General features: G+C 34.4%; 1 protein-coding gene across 3 annotated transcripts in view; it reads left to right on the top strand.

Moving 5' to 3' along the window:
- The window catches only part of ELP4 (elongator acetyltransferase complex subunit 4), a 248,367-nt gene that overhangs the window by 10,274 nt on the left and 214,779 nt on the right, over positions 1 to 23,314 (top strand). For all 3 annotated transcript variants that reach the window (XR_015240934.1, XR_015240933.1, XM_025928599.2), the window contains exon 3: positions 20,959 to 21,080. Coding sequence is in view for 1 of the 3 variants with exons in the window: in XM_025928599.2 (XP_025784384.2) it covers positions 20,959 to 21,080 (122 nt within the window). In the remaining 2 variants the exon portion in view is untranslated. The remainder of the gene's footprint in view (positions 1 to 20,958; positions 21,081 to 23,314) is intronic.

Below are 23,314 nucleotides of genomic sequence, written 5' to 3'. Positions count from 1 at the left end.
ACAGAATTAATTTATGTACTTTTTCATGTGACACTCTTAAAATACTTGAAAGTAACTATTTTATCGCTTCAGATCTTCTCTAAATGAAATAGAGAGTTTCTTAATCTGCTTTTTATGTGTTGTAGTTTTCACATTCCTCAGTCTCCTGGTATGTTCTTTTGTCGCACCTTTCAGTCAGCACCATCTCTTCAACTATGCTCAGAACTGAATACAATATTCCAAATTTAGTGTGAACTATATTCAGCATATTGAGACTGTCAAATGTGATAATCCAGATAGAATTATTATTTCTATGTCCAATAAAGTTGCTTTATATTCATTGACTTCTCTTAAGGTAGCAATGAAATGTGTTAAGTATTTTAGAAAACTCTGCTCCAGGAATGGCTAAAATGCAAAATGGTTGTGGGGCGCCTGGGTGGCTCAGTCGGTTAAGCATCCGACTTTGGCTCAGGTCATGATCTTGCAGTTCACAAGTTCAAGCCCCACGTCAGGCTCTGTGCTGACAGCTCAGAGCCTGGAGCCTGCTTCAAATTCTGTCTCCCTCTGTCTGTGCCCTTCCCCTGATCGTTCTGTATCTCTGTCTGTCTCTCTCTCTCTCTCAAAAATAAATAAACATTAAGCAATTAAAAAAAAAAAAAAGAAAACAGTGGTGTGTAAAATTTGCTACATACATAAGCATTTCTCTAATAAATGAAGCTCAATCTGGAAAACTCAAAAGAGATTTGTAGTATATCTTACTCCCCATCTCTGCTGGATAATTGAAAAGTAGTAATAATAATAGTGGAGCTGCCCTTTATTTAAGTCTCACTCGGGGTAATGTATTGTGGTAAATGTTTTATACACAATTTTTCCCTTAATATAACAATCTTATAAGATACTACATGTAATCCATATTATCCCCATTTTATATTTTAAGAAATAAGATTCAGAGGAGTGAAGTAACTTTCCCATTATCACATAGTTAGTGAGAGAACTAGGATTCGAAATCTGGTATGACTGAAAAGTTCATATTTTTTGTAACTGTGCTATGTAGCTTTTTTAATGCTTCATTTAATGATCACAAACACTAAAATAGGAGTTTTATGCCTTTTTTTTTAGAATAAAGTATTAAATAGTTAAAGAAAGCCTACATTTGTGTGGGCTTTTTCTTTTAGTAAATTTTCAAATTTCTAAACTTGAAAGAGTCCTTATTTAATTATTCACAATAAGGATACAGGTTGCAGCCGTGCCAAAATTCTTTGTTTTAAGAGAACAAGTTGGTGGTTGCCAGAAGGGAGAATGGTGGGGAGATGAGTAAAATGGGTGAATGGGAGTGGGAGGTACAGGCATCTGGTTATGGAATGCATACATCACAAGGATGAAAGGCAGAGCATAAAGATTCCAGTCGATGGTATTATAATAGTGTTATATGATGAGAGATCATAACCATACTTCTGGTGAACATAGCATAAGGTATAGAGTTGTCGAATCACTATATTTTATTCCTCGAAACTAATGTAACATTGTGTGTCAACTAAACTTCAATTAAAAATATAGTAAAATAAAATTTTTTAAAAAAGAAAAAACTCTTATTTTACATTATCAGCATTTCTTCATGCCAGTCTGAAGTTTTATGTCCATCATAATAAAACAATATACAGAGAATATTATTTAAGATTTGTTTCAGATATGCAATATTTGTTAAAAATTGGCCTGTATAGTTGCAGCTTATTGCTATCTAAAATATATTAATTTTTAAAGTTTTTTAAGTTTACTTATTTTGAGAGAGAGAGAGTAGGGGAGGGGCAGAGAGAGAATGAGAAAGAGAGAATCCCAAGCCGACTCTGCACTGCCAGATCATTACCTGAGCTGAGATCAAGAATCAGATGCTTAACCAACTGAACCACCCAGGTGCCCCTAAAATATATTAATTTTTAAAAATCATGCCATTGAGTCATTTTGGTCCTGTTTTCAGTCATCATATTTAACACAACCATTAGTTTCCGTGCAGCTCTTGGTGATAAAACATTTGTCAGTTTCTTACCAGCCATTTACTTTGATCACTACAATAGAATTTTCTGGACATTTACCTAGTGCCAAGTCTCTGAATAATATATAACATTTAAGAAAAAATTAAGTAAAATATGTTCTATAAAATATTTGTGTCACCCATCAGTTTTTAAGGACTTAGGGTACAGAATTATTCCTAACAGTAGATGTAAGAGGGAGAAATACCCTGTAATTGAGAATTTCTAGAAATGGTGATGTCAGTCTCATTTTTAAAAACTTATCTTTTAGTTAAGAATTGTTGAAGGATTTTATGGAAAAAATAATTCACAGTTTTAATATCAATAAATAAATACATAAAATACAAAAGGATATCTAGAGAAAATTAGTTTGTCCTTTCAGTTGTTCATCCCCATACCCAGAGACAATACTGTCCTAGTATCTTCCCCAAATATTTTTACTTAAGAAATAAACATGGGAGCACTCTGCTTTTTCCACTTAAAACATCTTAGAAATCAGTCCATGTGCATTCATATGCCTCATTCTTTTAACAACTGTGTAATATTTCATTATATGGATGTGCCATAATTTATTTAAATAATTCCCTATCGATGAATTTAAGTTCCATTTTTCTATTGCTAACAATGCTATTGTACATAATCTTGTATATAAGCTTTGCATACATATGTAAATATCTGTAGACTTGGACTTGGGTGGCTCAGTTGCTTGAGCGTCCAACTCTTGCTTTCAGCTCAGGTCGTGATCCCAGGGTCATTAGATCAAGCCCCATGTCCAGCTCTGTGTTGAGCGTAGAGCCTGCTTGATATTCTCTCTCTCTCCCTCTGCACCTCTCTCCTGCTCATGCTCTCTGTCTCTAAAATAAAATTTAAAAAAATATTTTGAAAAATATCTGTAGAATGAATTCTAAGATATAGAGTTGCTTAGTTGTTAAGCATGTTAAATTGTATTAGGTATTATTAGCATGCTAATTAGCATATTATTAGCATTGTATTAGATATTAATAGATTGCTCTCCCAAGAGATTATACCATCTTTTACTTCAGTCAGTCAGCAGTTATAAGAATACACCAGTGAGTTTACCCTCACCCTGACAACACTGTATCTTATCAAACATTTAAATTTTTACCAGTCCAAACAAGTGAAAAGTAAAGAATGACATTTCATCATTTGGGCCTCAGACTTTTCTCTTTAATAACTAAAAATCTGGGAAGTTATTATAATAGTTTTTAAAATATGCAACTGAAATGTATTTATTTATTTAAAAAAAATTTTATGTTTATTTTTGAGAGACAGAGTCGAGTTGGGGAGGGGCAGAGAGACAGAGACACAAAATCCAAAGCAGGCTCCAGGCTCTGAGCTGTCAGCACAGAACCTGATGCGGGGCTCAAACCCACAAACTGTGAGATCGTGACCTGAGCTGAAGTTGGACACTTAACTAATTGAGCCAACCAAGTGCCCCTAAAATGTGCAACTAAATTTTAATTCTTTGCTCCAGTGGAAGTATCTGGATATGATATGATATGATATGATATGATATGATATGATATGATACTAGGAATCCACTGATTATTTATGATTTATTCAGTGAACGTTCATTGAACACACAGGTATATGCTAGATATTGGGGTTATACATATAAATAAAATACTCACTTCCCTTACAGAACTTTGCACCTGTGGAGGAGACATATGTAAAGCAAATAACTACAATATAATAAGTTAAATACCATAATAGATGTGTCTATTATTATTACATTTTAACATTGGTTGTAGCTAGAACAGGGGACTGCTACTGATTTTTATATATTGATCTTATCACCAGCAACTTTTTTTTTATTTTTATTTTTTAATTTACATCCAAATTAGTTGGCATATAGTGCAACAATGATTTCAGGAGTAGATTCCTTAAGTTTTGAATAGTTTATAGATTCACTTGTGTATTATAATTGGCCAATCATCTTCTGCAAATATTGATAATGTTATTTCATAACAGATTTTGGTATCTGTTTTGGTATCTGGAAGTGGGTGCTTCCATAACAAATACCAAAAAATATGGGAGTGGCTTTGGGACCAGGTAGTAGGCAAAAGCTGGAAGGATTTTGAGGAGCACATTAGAGAGATCCTAAATTGCCATGAACAGATTGTTAGTAGAAATATTATACTCTAATGACAGTGAGAGTAAAAAGGAACTGAAGACCATGTTACTGAAAGCCAGAAGATGGGGAATCCTTGTTATATAGTGGCAGAAAGCATAGTGACATTGTTGTCTGCAGTTATATGGGAACACATACATGCCTAATGATCTTGATCTAGCAAAGGAGATTTTTTTTATCAAGAGTAATAAGGAAAAACTCAGACAAGAATAACTAAAGCATAGTAACATTAAAAAAAAAGTCTGATGAAATATCAGTTCGCCAATGTTTTTATTATACTTGGTATTCAATAACTGTTTGTTGAATAATGATTAAATAAAAGAATGTGACAAGTATAAGACACAGGCCTTACCTTTATAGTCTGGTTTTTCCATAAAGCTAATATTTTGAATCTTCTTAGTATTATTTATGCTCTACTATCAATTTCTATGTGTCGAAGATATTTGAAAATATGTATAACTGTGGGAAACTTAGTTTCATCATCTATTAGCTTGTTTTCTTTAGAAAACCTTAAAGCAAAATTTGGAAACATTTTCACATTTTTGAAAGATTAGATTAGAAGAAGGAGTTTTATATACTAGGTTCTCTACTTTTCTTCATTGCCAAGTCAATACAACTTGTACAGTGAATGAAATTTGCCTTAAAAAAATGGATGAATAGTTCTAAATATAAACCAATTATGGAGATTTAAGGTTAGTGGTTGGTAGCATAGGATATTACTATGTTGCTCATCACTCAAATATTTTTTTTTTAATTCCAGAAGTTGAAGAACATTAAAGCATGAATATGTTTGCATTAATAGTTTATCACTTATAGATTGTCAATTTTTAAACCATTTCTCTTCAAATAGATTACTCACGTACTAAGGCATGTGCATAAGTGTGTGCGTGAGTATGGGCCTGCAGAGCAGTGTGTTTATAATTTCAGTAGCAATGGAACTGTGAAAACTAGAGCTTATGAGCGCTGCCAGAGACCCAGAGCAGGTCTACTTTAGACCTTCCAAATACAGCTAACTAAATAAATATGAATTTATAACAGACCATTCTCAATTGAATGAGTACGGGCCCCCTACATTTATTTAGAAAATCAAAGGTTTTTCCTAAAATATGTTTCATTCTTTAGTACTGGACTGGGTTTTGAGATGTTTTATATTTAAATGCTTTCTGGCAGTCTGGTACAAGGGTAAAATTGGGACATCTTAAAAGTATCAAAAGTGAAGGAATGGCATAAATATTTAGAGTTTTTACAGCTTCTTTTAAAATAAAGGATCTTGATCTGTTTGCAGAGATATTGAGCATCAAAGAGATTTAGTGGAAGTTGCCAGTCATTAAAATACAAGTTATGTGACATTTATGAGCCCATTATTTTTAAATTAATCTCTTATGCTAATTATATCATTTTAGGAGCCTGCTTCAGATTCTGTGTCTCCTTCTCTCTCCCCCTCCCTCTCTCCCTCTCTCTCTCTCTCTCTCTCTCTCTCTCAAATAAATAAACATTAAAAAAATTAGAATCTTCCACTCTCTTCACAATTTTAACTTGTTATTAATTCATGTAATATCAAAAACAAAGCACTCTCCATATACTTTTCACAAGTTATTATAATACTTTCTTGTCAATTGCCTTCAACCTTTTTGAAATTGCTGAGCTATATTTTTTCTTCTACACCATGTAATGAATTCTGAGCATTTTCCTTATTATGCACGAGTTGGCAAACTACAGCCTGTGGGCCAGCGACCTATCTATAAATAAAGTTTTATTGGAACACTACCATGCTTAATGATTTGTACATTGTCTATGGCTGTTCCTGTCGTCACAAGGCAGAGTTGAGTAGTTTCAACAGAGACTGTATGGTTCACAAGCCTGAAATACTTACTTTCTGACTTTTTAAGAAAAAGCTTGCTAATATCTGTTTTTGTAGTATATTTTGTATTTTTCTTAATTTATTTTATATTAGTATAACTTGTCAAAAGACTAAAATAAGACAAACTGGTATCCATGCAGTTCTTTAGTAAGACCTCCTGACCTTTTGTCCTGAAGCATCTAAGCACCTACGCTGTATTTTTTAGCACTGCTAGGCAGTATAAATCTTGAGTTTTACCCTTTCTGAACTTAAACTGGATACTGGTTACACATGGAATAAATGAGAACAGTACATATATAATATATAGATGTTTTTGCAGACATAAGAGATATGGAAAGACTTAAATTGAATCAAACTATGGGTAGAAATTGAGGGGAGAGGGAGGGAGAAAAGTACTCATATGGAAGCCCATATTACCAAATGCACAAAAGTAGATATCAACATAGTATGCTTATGTAGTAAAGAAGTGAAAGCTCTTCTAAAGCAGAAAGTTTATATTGAGGATTAGTCAAAGGGAAAGTTTGGCCTCCTGGGTCTCTTGCCTCAACTACCTACTTGTAGAATTCAGATTGTAAAACCTCAGAACCTTATACCAGCTTCTCAAACTGCACTGTGCAGAGATGAGGCTGTTCACTTTTCATCCACCACAGGACTTCTGGGATTTTTGTTTGTTTAACTTTGTGGCCAGCTAAATCTCTCATGCTTTACCTCCTTGTTATCTTTGGTCGTTGTCCAAGATGTAAGCTGTTCCAATGATCTTTTCTGTTGCTTTTACCTCCATAATACTCTTTTTTGCTCTGTAGATTCAAGTTCCTACTATTCTTATCCCTTCTAAATCTTTCCCCTGTATAATACCTATTTCATATAAAATAAGCTCAAATAGCTTAAAATACTATCATTGAATATTTTATTGAATTATTTACCATTTATTATGGATTTACCGTGTGCTCGGTATCATGCTAAGCCCTTCACGTGTATTTTATCATTTACTTTCACAACAATCAAATGAGATGTCTATATTTTAGAGGAGAGTGAGATTTTGAGAGAGCAAAGTAACTTGTCCAAGGTCACACACTTAGTAGCTAAGATTTGCAAGCAGGTTTCTCTGACATTAAATCATCATTTTACACTAAAACCTGATGATTCATCTTAATTATTTTCCAGAGTAAGATTTATACCTTTGGCTTTTCTGCCTTTTATATCATCTCACTCCTGCCATATATTGACTTCTTAGTTATTTCCTTCCTGATCTCCAGCCCTCAGTGAGCTTTCGGCATTCACCAGCAAACTTTTGTATCTCTCATCACCTCTTTTTCATTCTCAATAAGCTCAGTGATCTTTTAAAACCTCATACTCAAACAACAAACATTACTACTTTCTCCCTCATTTTCTGGGATAACTTGCAGTATTTCACATGAAAGAAAATGGTCTCTTCAGATGACAACTCCCCCAACTTCCCACTGTCAAGCTTCAGTACCCACACATGGGAGAATGTCTCCTGTTTGAGAGTCATCCTTTCACCTGGACGCTAGAGCTTTCCTCCTTCCACCTTACCAAGGAATGGCAATATCAGTTTTCTCTTCTTTCTTTAACTTCTCCCTCCTTTTTAGTTCTTTCCTGTGTGTACTTAAACCTGCTCAAATCTGTTTCCAAGCCTCATTTAAAAGAAAAGGAGGAGGGGGAATTCTTCCTTAACCCCACTCCTCCAACTATCCCTTTTTCTCTTCCTTTTATAGGAATCTATACATTTTCATGATATTTAAGTCATTCCTCAGTTTATTTAAGGAAATAGCACATCACTGAAACTGCCTAGCCAGAGATATTAGTGGCCTTCTCATGGCTAAACCTGAGGAATACTTCTCAGCTCAGCAATTGATGTGGTGAGTCACCCTTTTTTTAATGTTTATTTATTTTTGAGAGAGAGATTGACAGAGCAAGCATCCATGCAAGCAAGGAAGGGGAAGAGGTAAAGGGAGACAGAGAATCCCAAGCTGGCTCTACGCTGTTAGCACAGAGCCCAACGTAGCTCGAACCTATGAAACGTGAGATCATGACCTGAGCCAAAATCAAGAATAGAATGCTCAACTGACTGAGCCACCCAGGCATCTCAAGTCACTTTTTTCTTGAAGTACTCTCTTCCTTTAGATCTTTTATAACATTTTGTTCTAGATTTCCTTCTACCTTTCTGCTTTTATTTTTTTAGACTCCTTTGGCTCAACTTAAAATATTAGTATCCTCTTCCCTCTTCTGGTGCTATATACTCTTCCTGGGAGGTCTCAGTTCCTGCCATAACTAGAATGACCAGGGGTGGAAAAACTCATTTTATGAAATCTGTAGACATTGATGCATACATAGGATCAACAGAGAAATGCAGAGATCATATTCAACTCCCTTTCAACATTTTCTCTTGAATATCTCTCAAAATCAATGTGTCCAGAGCTGAACTTCCCTTATCTCCAAATTCTACCCCAATCCTCCAAATCTGTCCCTCTTCCTATGATTACTAGATTATTCAGGCTACCAAGTGACACATGCCAGAGACCTGAGTGATGTACTTGTTTCTCCACTGTACACATCCAGTAATCATTAAATCCCAAGGTTTTTAACCTTTTAAATATCTTAAAATTCTGTCTACTTCTTTCTATTCTTGCTGCTATGACCCTAATTTGGCCATAATCCACAACTTTCACTAAATTATTATAACAGCTCCTTAGGTTGCTTCCAATGTTTTCTTGCTTCAGTTCATTTTCATACTGTAGCTAGAATGAACTTTCTGATATAAAAATCTAAAGGTAATCATGATATACCCTTACTTAAGACCTTTCTGTGCTATCAATTTTAACATAATGCCCAGCTTCCTTAGCCTAGAAGATAAGGCCTTTAATGATCTGTCACTGCTGATTCACTTCAGGCTTGTCTCTTCTCATGCCCTCCTCACCTCTTTCTTCAAGCATATCATCCTAGGCTTTTAATTCCATCCATTTACCATTCTCTCCAGGCCTTTGCTTAAATTCTTTTTTGCTGCCTCCTTTTTTTCCTTTCTTATCCTAGCTCTTAATCATCTCTTAGATCTCCATTTAGATTCTCTTCCAGAAAGGCTTCCTTAACTATTGCTTTCCTTACCCTCAGCCCACTTAGTATTCCTCCTCTATACTTCTGTAGTATTGTTTATCTACTTTATCATGGAACGTACTACACTTTGTTGAAAATACTTAACCATGTATCTTATTCAGTAGACTGTAAGCTCTGTGACCATGGCAACTATGTAAGGGCACCATGAATAAATGCTTGAATGAATGAATGCTGTGAAAGCCTGGCTAAAAACAGTTACTTTATACTGGTAAGAAATAGGTAGTCATGGAGTATTTTGAGCTATGAAGAACTATTTTGAAGGATGTACTTCAGGAATAAAGTGAAAACTTGAAGTGATGGAAATACTAATTACTCTAATCGAAACATGAGATGATGTCTGTTACTATACTTTTAAGACTTTAAACCATAAATTCATCACATATTTTGATATAACAATGCTACCTAATTTTTCTATTTCTGCATTTCATTATGTGTATTAGATTATAAATGTTTCACTATCTATTCTTAGATTGCTGTGGTATAAAATACCATTTCCCTACATTTTTCCTCTTTTAGTAGGTCCCTCTCAAGAATGTTGATTCTTCTGTTCTTTCTAAATGTGTGGGAGATAAATGAGAGACAAGAGATAGGATGATTCCCAGATGTTTGGCCTGAGAAGGTTTGGAGTTAGTACCATTAGGTGAAGTCAGAAAAGGAGGAGAAGGAGCAAATGTTGATGTGAAGTATGAATTCGGTTTAAACATACTGAAGTTTATGAGTACTAAATTTAGGCTAGAGAAAAATATTTTGGATTTGTCAATATTATTTGACTGATACTTTATGCAACTGATACTTTTTGGTTGAAGTCATTCATAGGTATATATTAGAATGCCCAGATTTGTAGACCATGGAGGATCCATAGATGGAACTTTGGGGGGGGGGGTCTCTTAATTCCCTGAAATTACATGTAAATTTGTATATGACTGTGTATATTGTTAGAATAAGGTATAACTTGCATCATATTCTCAGAGTGGTCTGTGATTCCAGGAAAGACTAAGAATACCTAGAGTAAAAAGAAAAGCAAATCAAAGTCTAAAGCCAAAGCATATCAGTTAAGGGATAGGTAAAGGAAAATAAGCCCATGAAAGAGATACGAGCATAGCCTCTGGAATCAGACTGGCTGATTCAACTCATAGCCCTGATCTTTACTAACTGTGTCACCTTAGGCAAGCTGCTTGCCTTCCCTGTGCCTTCCTTTTCTTACCTATAAGATAGGGATTAACAACATTTATTTTACAAGTTATTATGAGGATTAAGTGAACTAATGCATGACAAGTACATTGCACCATGTTTAGCATATAGTTAGTGGTCAAGATTAGTTATGTATTACTTTTTACAGGATGTTGAGGAGCTCAGAAGTGTTGACCATAGCCCAAAGTGAGAAAAAGAAAGCGAAGATGAAAGTTTCCCCATTCCTGCAGTTGATTTAAATACTTCCTTGCAGGTCCAGAGATCCACCACAGCTACTTCCTCATAACTGTTACCATCACCACCATTAGTAAGCATCACAGACAAAGATTGGAGAGAGCAAGAGTGCAATATTCAAGTTCAAAAGTGATCCCTCACTCAGGCAGGTAAGGCGGTACAATTCCTAAGAGCATCAGTCATAGACATTGAGGATCCTTACAAGAAGCAAAGACTGGCATCCTTGTTTCCCAATTGACTTCTTGCTAAACTTCTGAACCTGTAAGCCCTTCAGTGAGTAGTGCATGGTGAGAGAGTCCTTGGAGGAAGCCTGTTTTAAATCTCCCAGGGTTTGTCATCATTCCCGACAACAACACTGTTTTCTGTGTCTGGTGTAGGAAAAGGACAGAAGTCTGCTGGGAGAGATTATATAAATAGCCAAAATAATAATGATAGCAATAGCTAATATTACCAGAGCAGAATTTGAATATGAATTACTGGCCACCCCCCCCCCCCCCACAAAACCTAGATTCCACCTCAGAAGGGTTTCTCAGCAGCAGATGTGACCAAAATGAAACTGAGCACTACCCACAAAAACCACACTTACCACCTACATAGAAACCACCACAATTTCAAAGGCTACAAAACAGCAGGCTTAACTAGACCAGATCATAGTAAGGCTAAGGACATCTCTCCCTAACCAGACAGCCAATTATGTAAGCTGATCACTGCCACGTTTTTCCCCCTGATCTCCTAACAACAGAACTAGGACTTGGAAAGAAGACATGGAGGCATTTTAGAATCTTCCTTTCCTTTGGAACCCCTCTGTCCCACTAAGACTTTCAAGTTACAAGTCTCAGTCTCCACTAAAGGAGGGGGAAGGTTTGCACTGAATATTAAAGTTTTAAACTTGACTGTTCCAAGTTTTAATAACTGAAACTGGTGAGAAAGTCATGGAATTAGCTCTAGATGTCAAGAGATGAGAAAGGAAGATTTGGCATAGCTTAGTTGAAAGTAGTGACTAGAGGGGCGCCTGGGTGGCTCGGTCGGTTAAGCGTCCGACTTCAGCTCAGGTCATGATCTCACGGTCCGTGGGTTCGAGCCCCGCGTCGGGCTCTGTGCTGACAGCTCAGAGCCTGGAGCCTGTTTCAGATTCTGTGTCTCCCTCTCTCTGTGACCCTCCCCCGTTCATGCTCTGTCTCTCTCTGTCTCAAAAATAAATAAACGTTAAAAAAAAATTAAAAAAAAAAAAGAAAGAAAGTAGTGACTAGAGAAATTTAATAGAAGCAATTCATATTTATTTACCAAGGAATTGAGTCTAAAGAAACAGGGCAATTGGGAACAAGAAGTGTCTTAAAAATAGAGCATGAATGGAGAAGGAGAGTATAATTTCAGGAAGAAATTTGTCCTTGATAATAGCTGCAATAGACAAATGAAATAAGAAAGATTTTAAAGTGTCCCAGAAAACAGACAATTAGAAAGTCCTTGGTGACTTTGTTAGCATTCCCAACACAATGAAAGGGGCAGCTCTTTTGGACTTTGATGTTAAGAAAAATTGATATTCCTGTTATTCCTATCTATTAGGCTTCATTCTACCTCTTGTGTGATTCCATTTACATATGACAGTCCATCAGATATTTGGAGACAGGTCTCACATCCTTTGGGTCTCTTTTTCTTCAACCTAAGTATCCTTTTTCTCATGCTTTCAAGTTCTTTCACCCTCCTGGTCACTTCATTCTGAATATGCTTTAGTTTGTGTAAGTCCCTGAATGAAATATATACTATTGCCAGTATGGTCCACTACTGTAGAATAGACTAGGACTTCCATCTCTCAACCTAAGAATTAGACTGTTAATTCAGGCCAAAACTACATTTGCTTTTTGGTGATTTTGTCACATCGTTATCATTTTTGCTTTTCCAGTGTTATGGGGATTCACTCAATAGATTAATTAAATGCTTAATATACAACCTCAAAATTTGTTTCACAAAAATGGTGACTTTCAGCTTGAAGAGCGTATTGTTTTTTGCTCAACTCTAAATAGGTGATCTTCCTCCTATTAGTTTTGACTGCCACATAGGAGTCTTTGAAAAAACTGTGTGTGTGTATATGTGTGCATGTGTGTGTGTGTGTGTGTGTGTGTGTGTGTGTGCATGTACACTAGGGTGTGTTTTCAGCCAAACTTCAGTAGATCTGGCTGATTTACAAGACAAGATAGATTTTTGTTTTTTCCTTAATTATACAAATTATACTACTAAATGTATAGTATGTGCCTACTGCTAGCAATACAACAATAAAATACATTCTCTGCCATGAGGATCTTTTAGCTTGGTGGAGAAATTTCAGTATGTATATTAAATGCTACTGTAGGAGTTAACAAGATGCTCCAGGGCACTCTGGTCATCTCACCCAGCCTTGAGGAAAGCTTCTCCAAGGATGAGTTTACCTAATTTGGGTCTGGGAGGGACTTTTGAGGGAATTAGCTAGCCAAAAAGGTGAAGTAATTTATGCAACATGTCCTGACTTAAGATGCAGTATAGCAACTAGAGATATTAATTTAAGTTATAAGTGTAGATAAGATCAGTAGGAATTGTATATAGGTAGGAAAAAAGTTACAACTCACACTCATTTAAAACATAAGTAGAAAAAGAGGAATTCTGCCATCTAGTTTATTGTCACTCTTCATTAATGATACATCACTCAATATTTTTTATTATCTGTGACTCTCCCTAGTTTATGCAGTACTTACCTAATATAGTTGTTCATTCCCTTACTAGTGTATAGATGTAACCTTAATTTTACAAATAATTATTTTAGTTAGGCTTATTTCTCATTTACTTTTACTAAGAAGTTGTTAAACAACCACCATGTCCTTTTATAGGGAAATGACAGTATGATACCACTTTTAACGCAAATATTTTTATTATACACATTAAACTCTGCTCTTTGGCGGTGACCACACAGAGCATATAGACCAGGTTAAGGATTTAGTTCTTTCTCCCAACAGCAATGAGAAACCACTGAAAGGTTTTAAGTTGGGAAGTGAAATGATTGGGTTTGTATTTTCAAAAGGTTACTACTAAATTGGAGGATTAGAGTGGATGCAAAGAAATAAGAGGTGATTGCCGTGGCGTAGGCAAGAGTTTTTGGTAGCATGATTAGGGGAGTGACACTGTGGTGTCACAGTGGTGTCGACAAGAGTTGTTGGTAGCATGATTAGGGGAGTGACACTGATTTGAGTGACAATCAAATTTCAGAAATACCTTGAAAATAAATATAACAGGATTTTAAGGATGGGGAAAGGAATGCATTGGTGGGAGAGAGAAAAGAGGAATCAAAAATAAGTCCTGATTTCCTAAAAACTGAAATGACCACATTTGGAAGAAAAAAATAATGAGTTACTGAGTTCCGTCTTGGATATGTGTGATTTGAGGCACTTTTGTACTTCTGTATATAATAACAACAAAAGGGCCCCTGGGTGGCTCAGTAGGTTAAGTGTCTGACTCTTGATTTCAGCTCAGGTCGTGATCTCGTGGTTGGTGAGTTCAAGACCTGTGTTGGACTCTGCACTGACAGTGTAGAACCTGCTTAGGATTCTCTCTCTCCCTCTCTCTCTGTCCCTCCCCAACTTGTGCTTGCACTCTTTCTCTCTCTTTCTCTAAAAATAAATAGATAGATAGATAGATAGATAGATAGATAGATAGATAGATAGATAAAAGATTTAATAATAACAAAAGCCTAAAAGCAGGGAAAGTCCATGGTAGAGAGATGATGAAATAAATTCTAGTACATACATTTTCTAGAATATTATGGCCCCTGAAACATGACAGCTACAAGACTATGAAACATGTGAAAATAGGAGAACATAAAATTCAGTAATAATTGTAACCATGTAGGAAAACACCACAGAAAAAGTACTGAAAGGAAATATAGCACAGTTTAGCAATTCTGTGAAAGTGATGGATGGTGGAAGAGTTTTTAAAAATTTATTTTCCATATTGTAAAATGTCAGCCTTAGAAAGTAAAATTTTTAGTATCCAATTTGGTTTTTACATCAGTGATTTTTAATTACCTGTGTTTATATGGTTGCTTCTGTAAACTAACCCACTAGTAATTCCTTAAGGTAAAATCAATTCTTTTTTTAAACATGACTTTCTTGTTTTTTTTTTTTCCTAAAGTTGAATAGAGATAAATTGTTAGTTATGTAAAGTGAGTGCCCCGCCCTCCCCCCAGTATGATAACTGCATTAGAGAATAGGCAGTGCCGGTCACCTTACCTCCATCCGTCTCTGTTCTCTTTTCCACCTGTCAGCTGTAAGCAGTACAGAGGCATTGAAAGTGTTTTTCCCTTACACACAAAACTTTCATGAAATGCTCCTAAATCCATGTCAAGCCCATTTTGCGTCTTTTAGATTTGTGGATATTCACTTGCAATGATAGTATTAAAGAACTATGTTCTTTAATATATACAATTGAACTTGATGTAAATCTACTATACTTTTGATCATGGATTTGCTCTAATTCACTGTACTGAGAAGGTTTATCAACAAGTTACCACCTGCTGTTTTAATTGCACCTTAAGAAAGCGTTTCAATAAACCAACTTTACTGAACTATAAATTACACACAATGAAATGGACCCATTTTAAGTGTATATGTTAGTTACATTTTACAAATGTGTATATACATAGAACCACCACAGCAATCAAGATATAAAACATTTCCATGCATCTTCCAAAATTTCCTCATGCCCAAAAAAGTTTTCTGGCCCCAAACATCTAACTCCTTTCTATCACTAGAGATTAATTTTACTTTCTGTAGAATGTCACATAAAGGCAACCATGCCATGCATAATTTTTGTGTCGGCTTTTTTCACTTAGCTTAATGTTTTTGAGATGCATCTATGTTGCATGTACATTATTTTATTGTTTAGAAGTATTTCATTTGTGAATGTACCATTCGTCTTTTCCATTCACAAATTGATGGGCATTCGTGTTGTTTACAGCTTTTGGATGTTACCAAAATTGCCATAAACATTCTGTATAAAACTATGTATGGACATGTGTTTTCATGTCTCATGGGTAAAAATGCAGGAGTAGTAGCATTGCTGGTTCGTTTAAGTGTAAGTTTAACTTTATCAGAAATTGCCAAACTATCTTCTGAAGCAGCTGTACCATTTTGCATTGCCACTAGCAATGTAGGAGCATTTTATTTGTTCCACATTCTTGTCAATACTTAGTATTGTATTTTTATTTTACCTTTTCTAGTAGGATTGTAGTGGTCTCTCACAGTGTTTTTTGGGTTTTTTTTCCCCAGGGTTTAATACAGTTAAACTTATTTTTATACATTTACTGGATATTCATATGTCTTCTTTTGTGAAGGATGTATTCAGATCTTTTGCTCGTTTTTATATTGGGTGGTTTGTCCTCATGGAATTAGAAGACTTTTTAGTATGTATACTGGATACTAGTTCTCTATCAGATATATGTATTGCAAATATTTTCTTTCTGTAGCTTGCTATCCATTTTTTTTCTGTTATGGTTCATGCTTCCATACCTTGAGAAATCTACTCCAAGGTTGCAAAGTTATTCCCTATGTTTTCTTCTAATAGTTTTATTGTTTCAGCTCTTATATTTAGTTTTGTGATACATTTCAAGGTAAATTTTTGAGTATTAGTATGAAGCAAGATAGAAATTTTGTTGGGTTTTTTTTTTTTTTTTTGATTTATAGTCTGGGGTAAGACTGAGATTTTTTATTGTGTTTTGCATCTGGGTACCCATTATTCCAGGACAATTTGTCAAAAAAAAAAAAAACAGTTATTTCTCCACCTTTCTAAAAAATCAGTCATGTGGGTTTATTTCTGGACTCTATCCTTTTATATTGATTTCTATTTCTATCCTTTAGCTAATTCCATATTGCCTTGATTATAGCTTTATCCTAAGTCTTGAAATCAGATAGTAAGTCCTCCAATTATTCTTTTTCAAATTTGTTGGACTATTCTAGGAACTTTGGATTTCTATGTAAATTTCAGAATTAACTGATCAGTTTCTCCAAAAATCTTATGGGGTTTGCATTGGAATTCCATTAAAACTATAGATCAGTTTAGAAAGATTTGAGTCTTGTATTCCCTGAACAGGATATACTTCTCTATTTATTTAGGCTTTCTTTACTTACTCTCCCAATATTTTGTACTTTTTTTTTTTTTTTTTAATTTTTTTTTTCAACTTTTTTTTTTTTTTATTTATTTTTGGGACAGAGAGAGACAGAGCATGAACGGGGGAGGGGCAGAGAGAGAGGGAGACACAGAATCGGAAACAGGCTCCAGGCCCTGAGCCATCAGCCCAGAGCCTGATGCGGGGCTCGAACTCACGGACTGCGAGATCGTGACCTGGCTGAAGTCGGACGCTTAACCGACTGCACCACCCAGGCGCCCCATATTTTGTACTTTTAATTGTGGGGCTAATTCATGCACATATATTGTCAAATTTCTCCAAAAATATTTCATGGTTTTTTCAATTGATCATAAATGGAATTTTTAAAATTTCAGTTTCTAAAGTAAGATTTTAATATTTTGAAGTGTTTTGCAACTTGTTTTTTGGAATAGCGTGTGGTTTATCTTGGTGTACATTCTAGATGCACTAAAGAATGTATATTCCAGAAGCAGTGCTATCAACAATAGCCAAATTATGGGAAGAGCCCAAATGTCCATCAACTGATGAATGGATGAGAGGATGTGGCGTGTGTGTGTGTGTGTGTGTGTGTGTGTGTGTGTGTATATGTATATATATATATATATGTGTGTATATATATATAATGGAATACTACTCAGCAATGAAAAAGAATGAAATATCTTGCCATTTGCAACAATGTAGATGTATCTGGAGGATATTATGCTAAGCAAAATAAGTCAGTCAGAGAAAGACAGATATCATATGATTTTACTCATATGTGGAATTTGAGAAACTCAACAGATGAACATAGGGGAAGGAAGGAAAAATAAGATAAAAACAGAGAGGGAGGCAAATCATAAGAGACTCCAAATACAGAGAACAAACAGGGTTGATGGGAGTAGGGTAATTGGTGATGGGCATTAAGAAGGGCACTTGTTGGGATGAGCACTGGGTGTTATATGTAAGAGATGAATCACTTGGTTCTACTCCTAAAGCCCAGACTACACTGTATGTTAACTAACGAGAATAAAAAAAAAAAAAATGTATATTCTGGAACTGTATATTATCTAATTCAAAGTGGTTGATAAGGTTCAGATTTTCTATTTTCGAAATGATTTTTCTCTTTAGCTGTTCTGCCAGTTACTAAGAAATGTATGATAAAATCTCCAAGTTGAACTTATGTCTATCTTTACTTAGTTCTGTCAGTTTTGCTTTAAACAGTTGTATTTTTTTCAGAAATTCAAAGAAACAATTTATCCACACACATCTATGCACATAAGTACATATATACATGATCACAGAGTGTTATAATTTCTTACATATTTGTCATTATTTATATTCTTTATTCCTTCCTGTAAATGCAGTTTAACGTGTTGTGTAATTTTCCTTTAGCTTTTAGGTCCTGTAGTACAAGTCTGCTGTCCTATCTCAAAATAGTATTTCACCTCAGTTGTTGAATGTGTTTTACACATTGATAATTTTTTATTACTTGTTTCTCTTTCAACTAATAATATATAATTACCATATCCTCCAGCCTTTGTTGTTTCAGATGAAAAATCAGTTGTTGATTTTATCATTGTGCCTCTGTATGTCATATGTCATTTCTCCCTGCTGCTTCTAAGATTTAACCATGGTGTACTTAGATTTGGGGAGTTCTTTTTGTTTTTTTTTTTGTTTTTTTGTTTTTTGTTTTTTTTGCATTTATCCTAGGAGAGGCTTCTTATGCTTCTTAGATCTGTAACTGAATATTTGATCAAATAGAAAATTTAAATACTGTTTCTGTTATTGTCTCCCAGTGACTAGGACTCATGTTTTGGACTGCTCTGTATTGTTCCACATCTCTGAGGTTCTGTTCAATTTTCTTAATTTTTTTCCTTGTTCTTCAAATTTCATCATTTCTGTTGATCTCCCTTCAGATGTACTGATTGTTTTTTTTCCTTCCTTCATCTCCAATCTACTCATGAAATCACAAATAAGTTTTTCCTATAAGGAATAATAATTTCAAGCTCTAAATTTTCTGTCATTCATTTGTATAGTTTCTCGTCGTCTTTCGATATTCCTTTTCTGTTCACTTATTGATATATTTTCCTTTAATACTTTTAATGCATTTTACTTTGAGTCCGTTTCTGTAGGTTGTGTTTTCCTTAGTATGGATCACATTCAGTAATTTTTGGTTGAAATCTTTACACTGTAAAAAATGCATTGATTATGAATTCTATTCTGTTTTCCTGAGGATTTCAGGTTTTTTGTTTTAATAGACAGTTAATTTGCCTGATCTTAAATTAACTCTCATTTCAATATATTGTGCAGCAGATAGTATCTCTGCTCGATTTTCCAGATTTTAGGTTTTGCTTTTTTAACTTGGTCACACAGAGCTGTCTCTTACAATCAGAATTTAGAAGAGAACCAAATATTTGCACAGAACTTATACTCGGATTTGGGGGCTCACACTTTCTATGGTTCTCAGCCCTGAGTTTTGTCCTCTGCCACCTCAAGTCAGTGAGACTTCAGCTTTCTTTAATACAAGATTCTGCTCTCAGGTGGGGAAATAAATGCCTTCAGGGGAGCATTAAATTTGTAAATCTCACATGATTTAATTGTCTTTCAAGTTTATCCTGTTCTCTCTTTCCTACTTAACTGTTTCTTTCTCCCTCTCATGCATAGATAATAGATGGCTTAGAGGTCAACCAGGGATTTGGGCACATTTGATAACATTTGCAGAACTCTTACTTCAAGGGTTTTTCCCTTAAACTTTCAGCTGTTTTCTGAACTCTACATTCTGCTATCTCAAGCTGGAAAGGATTTGAATTAAAGCTTCCAGAGCTAAGGGAGGTTAAGAACACTTTTAAGCAAAAAAGCCAGAAATTAGAAATTCTTACATGTCATGATCACAGTCTTTCAAAAGGAAACTGCTGCGGTTTCTGTCTGTTTTTTGTTGCTTTCCAATGCCTTCAAATATTTTTTAATGATTTTTTTTCAGGTTTTATAATTATAGCTGCAAGAAGCTTTGCACATTGCTAAAATTACCACAAATTCAAACTTTCTTGGGAATATTTTTTAATAATGAGACACCTGGGTGGCTCAGTTGATTAGGAATATTTTTTAATAGTGTGGGTTTTACAGATATTAACAATGCCTGACATATTACAGGAACTCAATTAATATTTGTTGAATAAATTAATCATGGCTTCTCTTTTTTTAGATAATGCAATAAATTTACCTTTGTCTCTGGTTTTGTGTTGTCTTCAAAGTATTAAAGGAAAGAAGACTGATATAAAAATGTAGGCATGTAGCTATCAGTAATATTAAGAAAACAAAGATATACTCAAGTTGTTTATATTATGTCACAAAATCACAGAAATATTAACACATTTCTGTCAAACCTGACACATCATTTTTTCATAAAAATTCAGAAAGAAGGGAGGATGAAGGAATAATGAAAGGTAAAAGGACCGTTTACTAGGAAATCATTTAGTACAAATTTAAGAACTCTCAACTGAAAATCTTCAATTTTAAATTGCTATTGGATATAAAGCCTAAAACACAAATGTAGAAGTAATACTATTTTTATAAATTTTATAAATATTAATTTTCAGGCTACATACACTAAGTGCTTAATTGTTGTGACGTAAGAAATTAAGTGTGAGTTTACAAACTGATTGGTAGATAAGAATAGCCATTTTAATGTTTCTTTACTTTTGAGAGAGAGAGAGAGAGAGAGAGAGAGAGCACAAATGGAGGAGGGACAGACAGAGAAAAGGAAGCACAGAATCTGAATCAGGCTCCAGGCTCTGAGCTGTCAGTGCAGAGCCAACACTGGACTCGAACTCACAAACTGTGAGATCATGACCTGAGCCAAAGTTGGATGCTTAACCAACTAAACTACCCAGGCACCCCAAGAATAGCCATTTTAGAGGTGCAATGCCTAAAAAAAAATCTTAGTAAAGACAAAAATATCTGTGATTTCCTTGCTATAAGCATACATAATCCTCTAAATTTTGTGGATATCAGAAGTGGTGCAATAGATTGAGAAAAATTTTGTAATCAGACTATATTAAAAGGACTCACTTCTCATTGACCACTTAAATAAATAAGTTTCTTAGCCTATCTAACTGTACTTTAGGAAGACAGTTATTACCCCACCTCATATACTTATTTTAAGGAGAAAAATTACAAGAATGTCTGAGTATGCTTGCTATATGATAGGATTCTGACTATATTTTTTTCTTTTTTACAGAAGAGGATAAATATAATATTTATTCTTCTTTGCTCTTCAAGTATTTCCTGGCAGAAGGAATCATCAATGGGCATACTTTGTTGGTTGCATCTGCAAAAGAAGACCCGGCTGATATTTTACAGGTATAGGATATACTATTCAATATTTCATTTTGAACATTTCATGAAAAAATATCGCTTATATATATGTAAACAAAATATATGTTTGTATATATACAAACTGTATTTAAATCCATTAATGGGAACATACATATATTTTATTCTCTTAAAATTTATTTGAACATGTAGTTTCATTTAAAAAAAATTTTTTAATGTTTATTTATTTTTGAGACAGAGAGAGACAGAACATGAGCAGGGGAGGGGCAGAGAGAGAGGGAAACACAGAATCTGAAGCAGGCTCAGGCTCTGAGCTGTCAGCACAGAGCCCGACACGGGGCTTGAACTCACAAACCATGAGATCATGACCTGAGCCGAAGTTGGTTGCTCAACCAACTGAGCCACCCAGGTGCCCCCCTTTTTTTTTTTAATTAAATTTTCTTTTTATGTTTGTTTATTTTTGAGACAGAGAGAAACACATGTAGTTTCATTTTTAAATTAATGTTCTCAGACAATTTTTTAACTTAAAATTGATATTGGCAGTGGGAAAAATAATAATAAGCTACTCAAAACTGAAATACATAAAATTATTGCTATACTATAGTCATGAAAATAAGAGAACTCTGTAAAAAGTTAGGTAAAGAAAAACAACAGCAGAATATTATCGGATATTAAATACCAGTATCCTAAAGATGTAAATCAGAAGAAAGATACAGAAATTAGAAGTACTCATTTATTGAGTACCTCGGTGGCTCAGTCAGTTAAGTGGGCGATTTTGACTCAGGTCATGATCTCAGGTCATGTTGACTCAGGTCATGTTCGTGAGTTCAAGCCCCATGCCGGGCTCTGTGCTGACAGCTCAGAGCCTAGAGCCTGTTTCAGATTCTGCGTCTCCCTCTCTCTCTGCTCCTCCTCCACTCAAGCTCTGTCTCTGTTTCTCTCTCAAAATAAATAAACAGTAAAAAATTAAAAAAAAAAAACCTAGGAAAAAAGTACTCATCTATTAATATTATTTTGCTTTGAAAATAACAGAAATTATTCTTTTCCAAGAAACAAGTAATAAAATAAGATATGTGGTCAATGTACTATATCTTTTTAAAACCAAAGCACACTTTAAAATTCAAAGAGGACAATATATATATGCCCAGGACAATATATATATATATATATATATATATATATATATATATTTCATACATATTTCATATATATTTCATACATATTTCATATATCTTTTATATTTCTTTCATTTTTTAATATGCAATAATAAAATAGTTGGATTTAAAAGAATAATATGCCATTCTCATTTTTGTATTAAAAAATTATAAAAAATGTTGTTTTCAACCTGCATACCCTTAATGTGGTCTAGTTAGTTTTCACAAGTTTAGAATAGACTGAATTAAAAATTTATGCCTATACAAATTGTAATTATTTATAATCTTCATAACACCAACATGTAGACAAAGTTTGTAGTGTATCACTGAGAAGAACAAATGAACTATTTAAAATGAGAAGTTGAGGAGTAACATAGATAAGTAGGTTTTCCTACATAATATTCAGTCAGGATTTCAGTGTTCCCAACTCTATTAGAGTTATATAAGAGTCATTTGTATTAAACAGTCCGAAAATGAATGACCAAAACGAAGGTATTAATAGCATTTAGAGATACACCATGGGTCAGTGTTGGGGGGGGGGGGGGATGGGGAGGTAGAGTGGGGAATGCTGTAATTGCTTAGTTTTAATTTTATGATGTATGCTTGGGAATTTCTGGAACCTATAACCAAGACAAATATTGCTGGTACAAGAAAAGGGAAAAGAAAATCTTAGAGACCATAATTATCTTAAAACTGTGTATAACTAAAAGACAAGTAAAGGATAAAAAGCCCCATCAGCTGCCTAAGATATATTATATAACCACCCAGCAATTTATCCATCATCCTTTGAAAACATATTCATGCCTATTGTAGTCAAAGCTCCTTCAGGAAGTCAGCATTAAGATGTAATGTTGAAAAATTACACCCCTTAGAAAATCCTATAGAACAATATACATGATGTTGTTAAAGCTTTTAAAAACACATTGGTAAGTATTTTTCAGTTAACTTTTTTTATCTAAGAGAATGTTCGTAATCATCTCAAATACAGTGATAAGTATTCTCTGAAATTTTTCTATGGAATGTTTTGTAAAATAGCAAAAATTAGAGTTTTAAGTTAAAATATTTGTGTTTATCAGTAGGTAGGCTGATTTTTTTTAGAAATAAGAA

The sequence above is a fragment of the Puma concolor genome, chromosome D1 (genome assembly GCF_028749965.1).
Source record: "Puma concolor isolate L17-30 chromosome D1, mPumCon1.1.hap2, whole genome shotgun sequence".
NCBI lineage: Eukaryota > Metazoa > Chordata > Mammalia > Carnivora > Felidae > Puma > Puma concolor.
This window is presented reverse-complemented; position numbering and strand designations above follow the sequence as displayed.